The sequence below is a fragment of the Hemiscyllium ocellatum genome, chromosome X (assembly GCF_020745735.1).
Source record: "Hemiscyllium ocellatum isolate sHemOce1 chromosome X, sHemOce1.pat.X.cur, whole genome shotgun sequence".
Lineage (NCBI taxonomy): Eukaryota > Metazoa > Chordata > Chondrichthyes > Orectolobiformes > Hemiscylliidae > Hemiscyllium > Hemiscyllium ocellatum.
In genome coordinates, this window is record NC_083453.1 from 13,500,686 (window position 1) to 13,514,048 (window position 13,363).

The window sequence follows — 13,363 nt, forward strand, 5'->3', positions numbered from 1 at the left end:
GGCAATAATGGATTAGAGCATGTCTGTGAGCTAGTATTTTTTCTTAAAGCAGACAATAATTAGTTAAATAAGACTCAAAAATCCCATCCTGTAAATATAACTTGGGCTTGAATTTAATAATGTTCCACGTTGACTACGGGCAACACAATCAAATCACCTGCCAAGTTCTTTTCCAAGTGCTGGGTTGGATGAGGAAGTTCTATAACAGCATCTCATTAACCACCTTTCGTACATAGCTCATGATAATTGCAGCAAATCTGCATAATCTGTTTAATGTTTCTTACAGACCACTTGCTCCTTTTGACATCTTACTAAAGAAGACAAGAAACTAATTCATTGTAATGGGATATTTGAACAGCTTAATTTGTAGTCAGTCCCAATAGGATTTTGATTTTTTTTTATTGAATGGATATGTTGTTTTGAAGGGTCAAAACTGTAGATCTTCAATAGCTGTGCTTTTGAAATACTTCCAGAGATGATGTCTTTGAACAAAATACATTCCCTTCTAAAGCAATCTACAAAAGCTGAAAAAGAAAGTTTAAGCACTAAGCAATTTAAAGAAATTCAAATGAATGACATGCTTAAATGGGTATAGCATTGTCAATTCTATGCAAAATTTGAGGTAAAGAGGTATCCTGAATCCTTAATTACACCTTGAGTACTTGACTTTTAAGAATGAAAAGTTTTATTTCACTTGCCATTTTAAGTATACCTCGGTTTGATGTTATGACTTCAAGAAATTTAATCAGAATTAATGTTAACTTTCATTAGAACAACACTGCCACTGTTCAAAGTATATTCATTCAAATATGTTGTCTTAATGGTACCACAAAAATGCACTGTTAACAACTGCAGCATCACTCCCAATTCAAAAAATAAGTTGAAAGACCAAAGTGATTACACACAAGGAGTTGCTCTCAAAGGACCAACAAAAGTCCAAATTGTTTGCCCATGAATACAAGAACTGATCCTAGTAAGAGTGGCAATGTTAAATTGATATTTTATTTCAGGTGACTGGGGGTGGGTTGGTGTGGTATAGAAATCTTAATTCCAAAATTAATGAGGGCAGTATACTCATTCTTCTAAAAGCAACTTCCTATATTCCCACCACAAAGCGCAAGTCTCAAAACAGCTTGTAAGAAATCCACATATGCAAACTCTAGTTCTAAATTTGGTTTAAATATTCCCCTGATCACTTTTTCCCAATTAGCAGTCACTCTAGCCTAAGGAATTTTTAATCAGGAACAAAACGGTATAGATTTATCGGTGGATGTTACCTAGTAGGTATAGCATAATATAATGTGGAGTGTAAATATGGACATTATTCAGAGCTATTTTAATATAGCTGTTTATTTTCTCTCCCTCTTTCCTTCTGATACATGCTAATTCTTTTGACCTCAATTGAGAGGTCAGAAATTCCTGGGCTGCTATTTGGGTGCCATTAGTGCTATCCCAGTGATGTGAGGTAGAAGTATTCATCTCTTCTTCCACCTTGCAATGTAATTCAAGGGTCTCAACTAGCAGCTTCAGCAGAATGTGACAGAACTTACCCAAATGAGGACAGATGGGTTTGTAGGTTAAATGGGATTTGGAGTTACAGTTGTTGGGTTTGGGAGGCCAATGCACTACCACTTTAAAAACCCTGTACTCTCAACAGTGTTGGTATTGTAATTATTCAGTTTTCAAAATTTGTGTTTTAGTTTAGAGACAAAAATAGGGTCAACAACAGAAAAAAAACACAGTTGGACAGTAGCTTTGTTTGGCTGAAATACGCAGAACTGTTGTTGCTGTCTCCAATAGACCACAGTTAAATATCTGTTTCCTGGTGTATCAAGCTGAAAATTGACAACCCTGCAATTACTGAAGGGTTTGTTGGCAGATTTGGTGAAACTTTGTTTACATTGAAGGTTCTTTTTTAGTGGATTCAATGGCATTGTTAACTAATATATTTGAGAGTTTTACGGATGGTCATCACCATTTGGAACTTGCCCTGAATTTGTGAAACTCAGGTTTCTGAATCATTCTAAAACTTGAAATTTGGTTTTAACCGTCAAATCTAAAGATGCACACTCCCATTCCTATCTACAAATTTTCATTACCTTCATTTTGAATAAAATATAATAATGTAAAATAATGTATTTGTTTTCTTCTATCTCTTTATCAACTGATTATGTCAAACAGTGCTGAGTTTCTGTGAGTTCAGGGTTTTGAACGTGTTTAGATTTATAATTTCCAGATTTAAGTTGGTTTAGACACCAACTAGTTCATTTTCATGCAAGTGCAGCAAACAAGTATCTCAGGAATAGAAGCACTGGCACTTGTTCCATAAGAGAGATTTTTCTGTTGTTAGGAAATTCGTATTCAAATTTCAGACCCTCAAACTCTCAAGCCAAGGTGAGATACCAAAAAGGAAGAGACATGTCCAAAATCAGCTAATGCGTAGGCAACACAAAAATAAGTACCAAATCCAATCTAGGTTTTAAACTAAATTACCTTTTGTTTTTAACATTGCGTTTTTGTTTGCAATAACAAGATGATGTCAGACTATCCACAGCTTTTCATCTCCTAATAATTATTGTCCTAGTCTCACAGTTACTTTGCTACCTTTTTATAATCTGAGTTGTATTGCTCTAAAATGTAAATATTTTGTGAATATTTGAAAAAGCATTTCAGAAGGTTATATGATTACTTACTATAAACTACTTTGATGTGGTAGGGGAGGGACTGAAATTATGCTGCAAGTGACCGAACATTCATTGTAATATGATCTGTATGTCAGGAAGAAAAAATTACCACGAAACTGGCTTAATGGTAAAGTTCTCCAACATGATGACTTTGTTCTTTTGCAATTTTCCTTCATTAATTAGTCACCTTTCAAAGCATACTGTTCATGTAGGGAATTGGGCGGGGGTATTTTAAAAATAAAACAAGTGAAATTAATTTTCATCAAAATCCATTCTACTTTGTAATGGCAGATTTAACTAGTCATATCTGACTTTCACTGCTGATCTTCACTAATATTAAACTTTGTTTTTCATGAACTTCAAAACTTTTTTTTAAAAAAAAGTTCTTTTTCCAATCAAAACAACCTACTAGATGATATTTCAAGCATAAGAATCTATAAGTAACAAACATTCTAAAAAAGCAGATTATAAGTTTAATGTAAAGCATGGTCAAAAAGGTTCCTGTTGATAACCCATTTCTAAATGGGCTTTTTGCCAATTAATGAGTGGATTATTACATTCAAATCCTTGAATTTAAAGAATCTTAGGAACAAATTTGAGTAATTTATCTTAATTAGGCACAGTGCTCCATGGTTAGCACTGCTGCCTTACAGCACCAGGACCCGGTTCGATTCCAGCCTTGGGCGACTGTGCAAACTCCACACACACATTCTCCCTGTGTCTGCATGGGTTTCCTCTGGGTGTTCCTGTTTCCTCTCACAGTTCAAAGATGCTCAGGTTAGGTGGATTGGCCATGCCAAATTGCCCATAGTGTCCAGGTATGCGTAGGTTAGGTGGATTAGCCATGGGGAATGCAAGGTTAGGGTTGGGGGTGGGTCTGGGTGGGATGCCCGTTTGGAGGGTTGGTGTGGACTCTGGGCCGATTGGTCTGCTTCCACACGCTAGGAATTTTATCTTCATTTTTTTTCAAATACCTTCCTGTCTGTACAGTAAAATGTGGATATTGCATCTGATCTATAATTCACTGCTTGGGACGTTAACAGCATTCATGTTCTTTCAAGCACACTTTCAGTAACAACAAAGTAAATTTCACAATGTCACTTGATGATAGGATAGTTCTTGTTGTAAACTCCTTTCTTAAAATTACTTTTTATAAGGCTTGTGTTTTGAGTTCGATGGGCTCACTCCTAGGTTCTTGTTGCCCCTCAGCTTCTGGAGGGTGAGCTCCTTTAAGAATAGCCAGTCTCTCTGAAAGACCTCTCATCCTGGGGAAGAGGATAAAGTCATAAAGCAGTGCTGCTATAGCACCTCCTATGAGAGGACCTACCCAGAATACCTGCAAAAATAAAGAAATAAGAACAGAGTTGAGACAAATGATATTATCTTATTTGAATTGAGCACTTTTCCTCTATCTTTTTATATTTGATAGTAGCACACTGTTGTACTATGGAAACATTAAGTTCAGGTCAGATCCTGTCCAGATGTAAACATTTTCCTGCAAGGGTCACTTCGTGATCAGGGGAAATTCCAGCTACGTTTCTTCATCACTGGTTTGAGGATGCCTGACACCCTGCTTGCAATCAGCCAACTTGGCTTAAGCCATACAACTTAATGATCTGAGTGGTGCAGTAGCTACCATGAGTTAAGCATTTTTAATGTGTTTTACACAGGTTTTGCACAGTACAGCAATGGTGTGCAAAGTCTGTGTAATTGCATCCATTTGGTAGACTATTGAAAAGAAGCAGCTGTAAAAACCAGGATGCTTGTTCCTTTCCTCACCCAGAAAAAGTAAGGCTTTCTGATTTCCTTCCCCATAGAGTCACACACTTCCTATGCTTGCTTCTGGATTGCAAGTTACAACATTGCAGTTTCTCCAGGTAAAATCTGCCTTTTTCACTGCTTTAGAATGTACAGCTGTATTTTTTTTAAATTATAGAGCTAATAAGTTACCTTTCTACAAGATCCAGTGAGATGTTTTCTTTTCTCATGTCAGTTTTTATAAATTATCTAAATTAGATTGTTAATGACAATTTGTGTTGAATTAGGGAGAATTTTACATCTTAATTAGAACATAAATCCCTCTTTAAGAGTTTAAAGCTCAGGAGAGGCCATTTTGCCTTTTAAAGTAGTCTTTCAGGTTACTTGGGAATCCAGAATACACTTAAAGAATATTTCAAACAATAGCTCAAAACTGGTACGCAGGGACTTACTGGAACTTTTGAAATTTCTGAATTGATGCATTTTCTAAACTGATGCAATCGCATGTGCAACCTCTTATTGAGTATGAGATAAGATGCAAACAAGGATAAATAAAATAAGTACTGTGTCTCCTTTGTAATAACCTTGTTGACCTGTGTCCAAGGAGTCCTTGGTCATGAGTTGGAATAATGGGCAACTTTGCAAAGTTCTTGGGGTTACAAAAGTCACTATAGTTTCTAACTGGTTGCCTGGTTAATAATTGAAGAAATTAACAGCCTCATGTTATGTGTTCTTTGTTCAGCATCCCACTGTATTTTAGTTGAATTTTGTTTGTTCTTACCCAGTGGTTTCCAAAGTTTCTCGTAAGTATGGCTGGTGCAAAGGAACGGGCTGGATTCATTCCACATCCTGTATAATACAGCTGAATAAAAAGAAGATAGGCATAATTTCAAATCTTTTTGAACATTAATTCATAAGATAGATGTTAATTTACAGCTGAGCACTCCATTGATGAATCAAATTTAATTTCCTGTTTTAATTTCAACTGTTAGTGTTCACCGAAGTATGTAAAGAGAAAAGATCATTGGCCAATCAAACCAAATTCTTCCAGTGGACCATGAAGTCTAATTTGATTTTTTTTCACAACTATCCATTTCTTTCTGATAATGTACTATGATAAAACTTCCAAAAAAACAGTTGAAATTTGAATTGCCACAGTAAAAATTTATTGAAATTGCCCAGAAGAGGTTGACACAAGTATAATGGCAAACTGAGTGTAATAATCGTCTTTGCTTGATGTTCATATATGTGTACCTTTTGGCGTAAGTTACTGAATAATGATTAAGAGCATGACCCCTGGGTAATTTATCTCCCCTTCCTAGCCCAGAGTGGGGACTTTGGTCTATTTTAGAACCTAAGTTGTGCCCTGTCTGGGATAGGCTAACTCACTACACACTGGGTGTCTTCTTGGTCTGTATAACAGAATGTCACACCAAGTAATAGTACATAAGTTTGGATAGTGCGCATTTACCTTGTTTAGTCTAGTTTCGACTCTATTTTCGATTTATAAAGTTGCAGACTTACCCCAAAGAAATGACCCACAGTGAGAGAAAAACCAATGATGATAGCTGCTGAGCCCATAAATCCATTTCTGCGAATGTCTGTTGTGGCAAAAATACAGAGAACGAACTGAAGAGTAAGGAATATCTCCACAGCTGTACCCTGGCCCAGACCCACTCCAGCATGCAGCTAAAGAATTAAAAAGAAATGGAAAATCATAACAACAGACTAGAAATTAATTTAGGAAATATTTACAGATTTCATTGATTTTGTTAGCAAACAAAAATATTCTATAAACTGCATAGAGCCATAAAATTTTAAAGCCACCTCCTTTCCCTTGTGTATTTGGGGTGAGTCCATTTTAGGGTTTGAAAACCAACTGAAACCACAGGCATTTTAACATTTTAATGGGTGCTATATGATAGAACAGAGTGCAACTTTGGAAAAGTGACTCAGTCAGAACTAATAATGGTTGCTCATTAAGTGTCATTCTTTTAGAGTCAAACAATCACTTATTCAAATTATCCTCAATTAGATTATTTTACTATGAGAATCAAAATCACTCTTATTTATTTTTCCAATCTTCTTGACATCACATTACGACTTCCTTTGTGAATCAAATACCTACTAAACAACTGTCTATTGAGCTGTGAATTATCATTGAATTTTTGTGTCTATCAAATTGAAGGAAATCAGTGCTGGATAGATAATGCAACTGTTCCACTTTTGGAATTGGTGTTAGCTTCAAACAGTTGGGTAAAACCAAAACTGCCTCTACTTTACCGTAACTGTGTGTTTTTTTTCTTCAAGCTCAAAAATGCTTGTATCACACCAGTTGTAAGGTTTTCATTTTCCATGAACTACTTTTCCATGACTTCTGAGTGAGAGTGGAAATTTGTGCCAAACTAGGTATAATTCTGATTTGTGGAACCATCTTCATATGGAATAGAATGAAACCACCCAAACTGGTTTCAGATATGGTTCTGTAGGTTGCTAGTCATGATTTTAAAAAAGGAAGCTTTGTGAGGTGTGTATGGTGGGAGGGGGGAATATAAATAAATTAAAAAGGTAATGCTTTAACCTACCTCCCATCACGAAGAGAGTTGAATTATGATCTTCCACAACTGTAAGAAAAATCTATGCCTGTGAACTTAACACTGGAATAATGTATTACATAATCTAGGGTTTTCTTCAGCTTATAGGAGACTTAAATCATCTGAGAATTCAATCACAATCATGGTGAAATTTGACCAAAAATCTAAAGTTTATTTTTTAAAAATAACTGCCCTCTCTGCAATCCTGGTCATTTCCTATTTTCCATTTACACCACAAAACAGTCTTGAAGAAAGGATGCATAGTTTTCTAGTTGTGCTAAAGGTTAACATTTTTCTACAACTGATATCAAACATCAGTCGTAACTCTAATTATTCTTCACTCTGTTCTGTTGCATATTCTACAACGTTTAACTTTGTAAGAATAGGAAATGAAACAAAACACTTTTTTTTGAAAATGAAAGCTGGTCAAATGTTGACTATGCACACTTTCAGTATATTAACAGTCACATTTATATATGTCATTAGTTTGTTGTGCATGTATCACACAAATGTTTTGCCATTGTCACAGGAGACTCAACCCAGTTGTAAATGTTTTGCTTTCTTGGCTGATGATCTGAGATACCAGACAGCCCCTATAAAATGCTTTATTCTAATAAGTTATTTGCTACAGTAAGCAGTTCATAGCAGGAATCCATGGCATGTTGAATTGAAAATCCCAAGTGATCAATATATATAAAATGAAGACTCACATTTTCCTAATGCTTTAATATATACATAAAAAATCTGTTTCAAGTACAGTGCACCACTACTAAGTCCAGTCCCTAATATGCAAGCAAGTACATAGAAAATGATGAGCGATCAGTTAATCTTTTTGGGTGGAGTTAGTTGAGGGAGAATGCTGAATAAATGTGGAGAATCTTTGAATAATGCTATGGAATTTTATTGTCCGCTTAACACCAGAATAAGTACATGGACCATGTGTTTTGAAGAATTGTCCTCTTTTTGTAGTCATTCAATCTAAGTGTTTGATCTTGAGGGATGGGGGAGAGGGGAGAATGGATTTCAGTTAATGATCTTGTGGGAAGTGTCCTTGTCCGAGTGATCGATCATGCATTGCATCCTATACAGCTTAATGGTAAACTATGCAATTGAGCCCTGGCAAGCTGCCAATTGATTTTGCATCCTGTAATTGGTGAACCAGTGCATGTAATCCTTCCCAGGCTAGTGCCAGTTCCGTCTAGTTGTCTTGGATTATGCCTTGATCGTTGGCATACCAGTGGTTAATTATGTGTTCAGCTTTTAGCGCAGACTTAGAGACCGCCATTGGCCTTCTCTCTGAAACAGGCAGGTAGCTGAAGGGGAGTGAATATTCGTCTGAATCTTAGGAGTGGAGATGTTGCAGAATTATAGCACATTTTCCTGGTACTCGAGAATGACTTGTAATGATTGTGGCCAATTTACATTTTAATCCCCAAATATTCAAAGCTTCGACTTACCAAAATCGAAACCTAAAAGCATCTTGAATACTTATTCAGATGGACTATCACTGAAAATGTTGAAACTAAAAGATAATACTTGATGTGATTGAACTACTTCGGTTAAAAGATACTTGTCATATCCTTATATCTTCCAACTCCATGTCAAAATGTTTCCTATATTGCAAACTATTCTGAACTCAATTGAGTTAGTACATCGGCAAATGCAGGAACAACTTAATTCGCATCAAAATTTTACACAAAAATGACCAATTACTAGTAATTTTTTGGCGCACAGCAATAAGAGTGATTGCTAGCCGGTCTAGCTTAGTCTCTTTTCGCGTGCAGTCAAATCCTACCACTACAACTCCGATCAATAATTACTTAATTGGTGTTGCTGATGATTTGTACAGTCCAAGAACACCAAATCAAAAATTGGATCAGTCAAGAGTTAGCTTGCTTTGTTGTTTTGCGCGCAGGAGGATTCCGTAAAAGGTGAGATCCCTAATCATCTGATCTCTCTTGGTGGAGTTTTACCCACAGCAAGTTTGCAGGAACTGCCATGTGATCACTGCCCATGTGGCTTGTCGCGTACAGTAAGGTCCGGCGAGCAGAAATGCGATCACGGGCTGACTTTCCGTGACGTTTTGCACACAGCAAGATTCCACGGAGCGAACGTTAGGCCAGTGACTACTGAATTCGCTTTGGTGTTTCCCATACAGCTGGATGTCATTAAAAAAGTCCCATTAATGACCACTCTGGTCTGTTTACGTGAATGTTTGCGCACAGCAAGATCCCATCAAAGAGCGACTAGTTAACCAATCGGCACTCCCCTACTCAGCAGCATAAACCGTCCCGCGGGTTTGTCCTGATCAGTGTAAAACAAAAAGCATCGGCAATGCACTTAGTCTGTTTTAGTGACGTTTGCGCACAGCAAGATCCCACTGAATAATTCCCCCCCCCCCCCCCCCAATGACCACTCTCGTCTGCTTTAGTGATGTTTGCGCACAAGATCCCATGAACAGTCCCACGAATGATCACTCTAACCTGTTTTCGTGACCCTTTGCATGCAGCAAGATCCCAGCAACAACAATCCGATCAGTAGCCAGCTAATCTGTTTCGGTGTTTTGCGCACATTCAAATCGCACGAACAGCAAGCAGTGAATCAGAGGCCCCTTACTTTGTTTTGGTGCTAATTTGCATACAACAAGCTTCCAAAAGCACGACTGAGATTAGTGACCTATCTTTGCTCTTGGTGGGTTTGGTACTATTGGTTGAGAATGGAATATTGCCCAGGTCACCAGCAGAGTTCTACTCTTCAAATATCGAACTGGGATTTGTTCGTTTCTACATCACACGATCTGTCATTGCCACTGAGACATACACTAACATTTGCGAGTGAGTTGTCACTTTATTTTATCATTTGCGTCCATAATGTGAATACACTGACTTGAATTGCAGCCGCTGTCCATGCTCACCTTGATGAGCTATTACTCAGATTGCAGCTTTTACTCCAGATGCTAAATGGGGCTGCTGCCAACAGTAACGTTTCCTGGAGAAAGCAATGCTTGTGCATTTGCTCTATAGCAGGGCAAATGTGTGGATTTTACTGTATTTGAAACCGCCTGATTTTCCTCTTTCCCCCCCTCGCCCCCGCCGAGTTATTCTGACCGCGATATCAGCATCTGGACAATGCACCGGCCCACTTAATCCGTTTTGCAAATCTTGGAAAAATACCCAATATCCTTTTTAGACTTGACACCAGTTTGGGAGATCGAAACCATTCACTCTGGATTGTTCAAACCTCCTGCCATGAAAATTCACCGTCCACTCCCAGCAAGATTTCATATATCAGTTAAAGCGTTAGGAAGGGGGTCGGTTTTCTTCACATGCCCCGCTAGACGCAAATAAAATGTATCTGTTCACCAAGACCAAACGTTCAAGCTGCTACTGTAACATGCAAGTCCCAAAGCCTCATAGTAGGATCACTTCTGCGAACAATGTAAACGCCAAGAATATATGGGGAGCTTTTAAGTCAATCAACTTGTTACTCCAGAACTAGTAGCAATTCACAGCTGAGTTTTGCGTAGTTTTAAACTATTGCGTAGTTTTAAAAAACCTTACTTCCCTGCAATTTACAAGAATAAAAATTGCATGCGACAACCAAAACACCCTGTTCTGTCCTCCTTGCTAATATCTCAAATCAGCTGGAGGGTTTCATTAACCTTTGGGCAGATTTCTAAGACCCTGAAAATGTCCAGACTGGTACATTTAACCCACAGGACCTTTATTGGAAATAAAATTCCTAGGTAACTGCGCCTGAGAAAAGTAACCCTGCAAGTACAGCTACAAGTGAACACATTCAATCATGCTATCTCAAGTATTAAAACAGAAATTAAGGCTTGTTAAAACGTATGACATTTCAGGAAACATCTATCAAATTGATGGGGCATTCTCAGGCTGTTATGTTGGATGCATCAAACAAATACTTATCTCAGAAGCACTCAAATCAGCAAACATCTCAAAACACGCCAGATATTTAACTTAGCAATGATCAGAAATACTACTGTTCCTAATTTCAGTAATCGATTTTAAAAAGAAAATGCGCACCTGGTCTACGTTTGAGGGTTAACCGCTAAAATACAGAAACATGATTTTGTTTTCCTGTGCCACATTAGCCCCTAAAGAAAGCCTGGAGTTGGACAGCATTTTATGCATCGTCGAGCTCTCTTAGATAGGTTCATAGAAATATGCAGGAACAGGGGTGGTCTCACCCAGAATTTTAATGTAATTTTCTAAATATATAGCTCATTTTGTTTTGATAAATACTAAAAGTGACAGATTTAAATGCGAATATGATTGGAAACGAAGTCTACCAAGACTTTGACCCTTCCTACAACTCAAGCTTCGTTAAAGTTCTGTCTGTTTTCACCTTGTTGATTATATTGCCGAACTTCCTGCCTTTTCATCGCTCAATCAACTTCACTGGATTTAACGGGATCGATCAGTCAAGGAGATCCACACAGAGAAAACCTGACTACCGTTCCATTTTTTATGTTTTTATTTATCTTACATTATTGCTAGGTTAGAATCAGAAATAAATTATCTGTACTTTTCAAAACTTCGGTTGATTTGTCAAGAAATCACATTCTTGGCTAAAAATTGCCGTGTTTACGAATTTTCAGAAAATGGCGAACTTCTTAAAATGTTGAATGATTTATTTGCATTTCGTGAGGAAAATCTCTTAATTTTGTTACGCTTAATTCCCAGCGGTAGGTAGATTCCCAAATTTTCCTCCCTAAAGTTCAGGCTGACTCACAATTAAGACGTTTGTTGAATGCGTTCTGGAGAGCAGCATTCCAGCTTCATTCAACACCTTTAAAAGTGTATACAGCAAAATGCAGCCATACTGATTGATTATGTGCACTCGCCGCTTTGACTCACAACAGACGAAACAAATACCTATTCAAAGTTGGAATGATGCCGTTTTAAATGACCAGAGATTTGTAAAGCCAGCGGAGCAACTTCCATCCCGGCACTTCAGATTAATATTCTTTTTGAAAGCTTTCAAGCACCAATTTACCGGGTTTGGTCGCATATTTCGCTGTCATTACACGTACTGCATTAATTTCCACATCACTTCTTTAAAAAAATTATGCCGGCTGGAATATTGCAATATGATGCTTTATTTCCCTATTCAAATCAAATAAAATTTAAACATCCTCGCATTAACTAGTTCAACGAAAACGTTTTAACATAGTTCCAGATGTATTTTATTTCAAATATTAAATGATCAATTCGATAAAGTTTAGATTTTACAGCGGTTCAATTTGATTATATAGGTTCTCGATTAATGTGTCTCGTATCTTTATACTTTGAAAATTGCGTTAGTTAATATTACCCCAATTCATTCTCAAAGATGTTTCATACTCAAGCCCGTTGTTTCAATAAATGAAACTTTTAGAAGTACTATTTATGGTCTCTACACGCTTACACCATTATATTTTTTGAAACGCCTTTCGAAACTCTGTTCATACTTTGACTTTCCAAGACATTAACTATTTTTCTATTTAATACTCGCTTTCAAAATAAGGATTTTGTTTTTTTTCTTCCCCCTCCAGATTCATATTTTAAGCTTTTTTCTCCTCTTAAGTGTACGTTTACCAACATATTTACCGTGTTGAGCCCCAGGTTGCCCCGGACCGAGGGAGGGGTGACCCCATACAGCACAGCTGCCCCCGCCACTGCCCCCAGGAGCTGAGCGATCATGTACATTACACAGCGGAATATGCTCAGCTGCGCCCCAAGCAGGTAGGCGAAGGTAACGGCCGGGTTGAGGTGTGCCCCGCTGACATGTCCAACCGCCTGGACCAGGGCAGCCAGGACAAAGCCAAAACCCAGAGAAACCAGCAGCACGTTCATGGGGCCCGGAGACCATCGCATGGTAAAGCCCAGTCCAAAAAATACGAAGAGCATGGTGGCAAAAAACTCTGCAAAGACTGCCCTCCAAAAGGAGATAGACTTCAGCTCCCACATCATTCCCGATCTTCCAAAAAGCAAACTATTAAAAGAAAACAGAAAATAAAAAAAATGAAGTTATCTCCTCACTCCTCAAACATTCCCCCCAAATTTAATTGCACAGAATGACGTATTTATAGGGGACTCTGAATCTGACAGCATTATCTGTGGGAGGGACCTGTCCGGTTTGTCATTATATTTAACTGTTTCATCCTAGCGCAATAGGCATATTCCAGTGATTTATATTTCCCCCATCCTATTTCTGCAATCGACTATATACTTGGTAACGATTGTCAAAAATAAAAAAAACAATTAGGAAGGCAACGAGGGTCCATTAAATTAAATTGTGAAAGTAAAAACTCTAATATCTTAC

The 13,363-nt window shown here is 37.6% G+C and overlaps 1 protein-coding gene across 1 annotated transcript; it reads right to left on the minus strand.

Moving 5' to 3' along the window:
* Nucleotides 1-3,834: 3,834 nt before the first annotated feature.
* Nucleotides 3,835-13,011, minus strand: LOC132805857 (lens fiber major intrinsic protein-like). Its single transcript, XM_060821173.1, has 4 exons — nt 12,649-13,011; nt 5,967-6,131; nt 5,224-5,304; nt 3,835-4,020 (listed from the first exon to the last, which is right to left on the minus strand). The coding sequence occupies exons 1-4, from the start codon at nt 13,009-13,011 to the stop codon at nt 3,835-3,837; spliced, it is 795 nt and encodes a 264-aa protein (XP_060677156.1).
* Nucleotides 13,012-13,363: the final 352 nt, after the last annotated feature.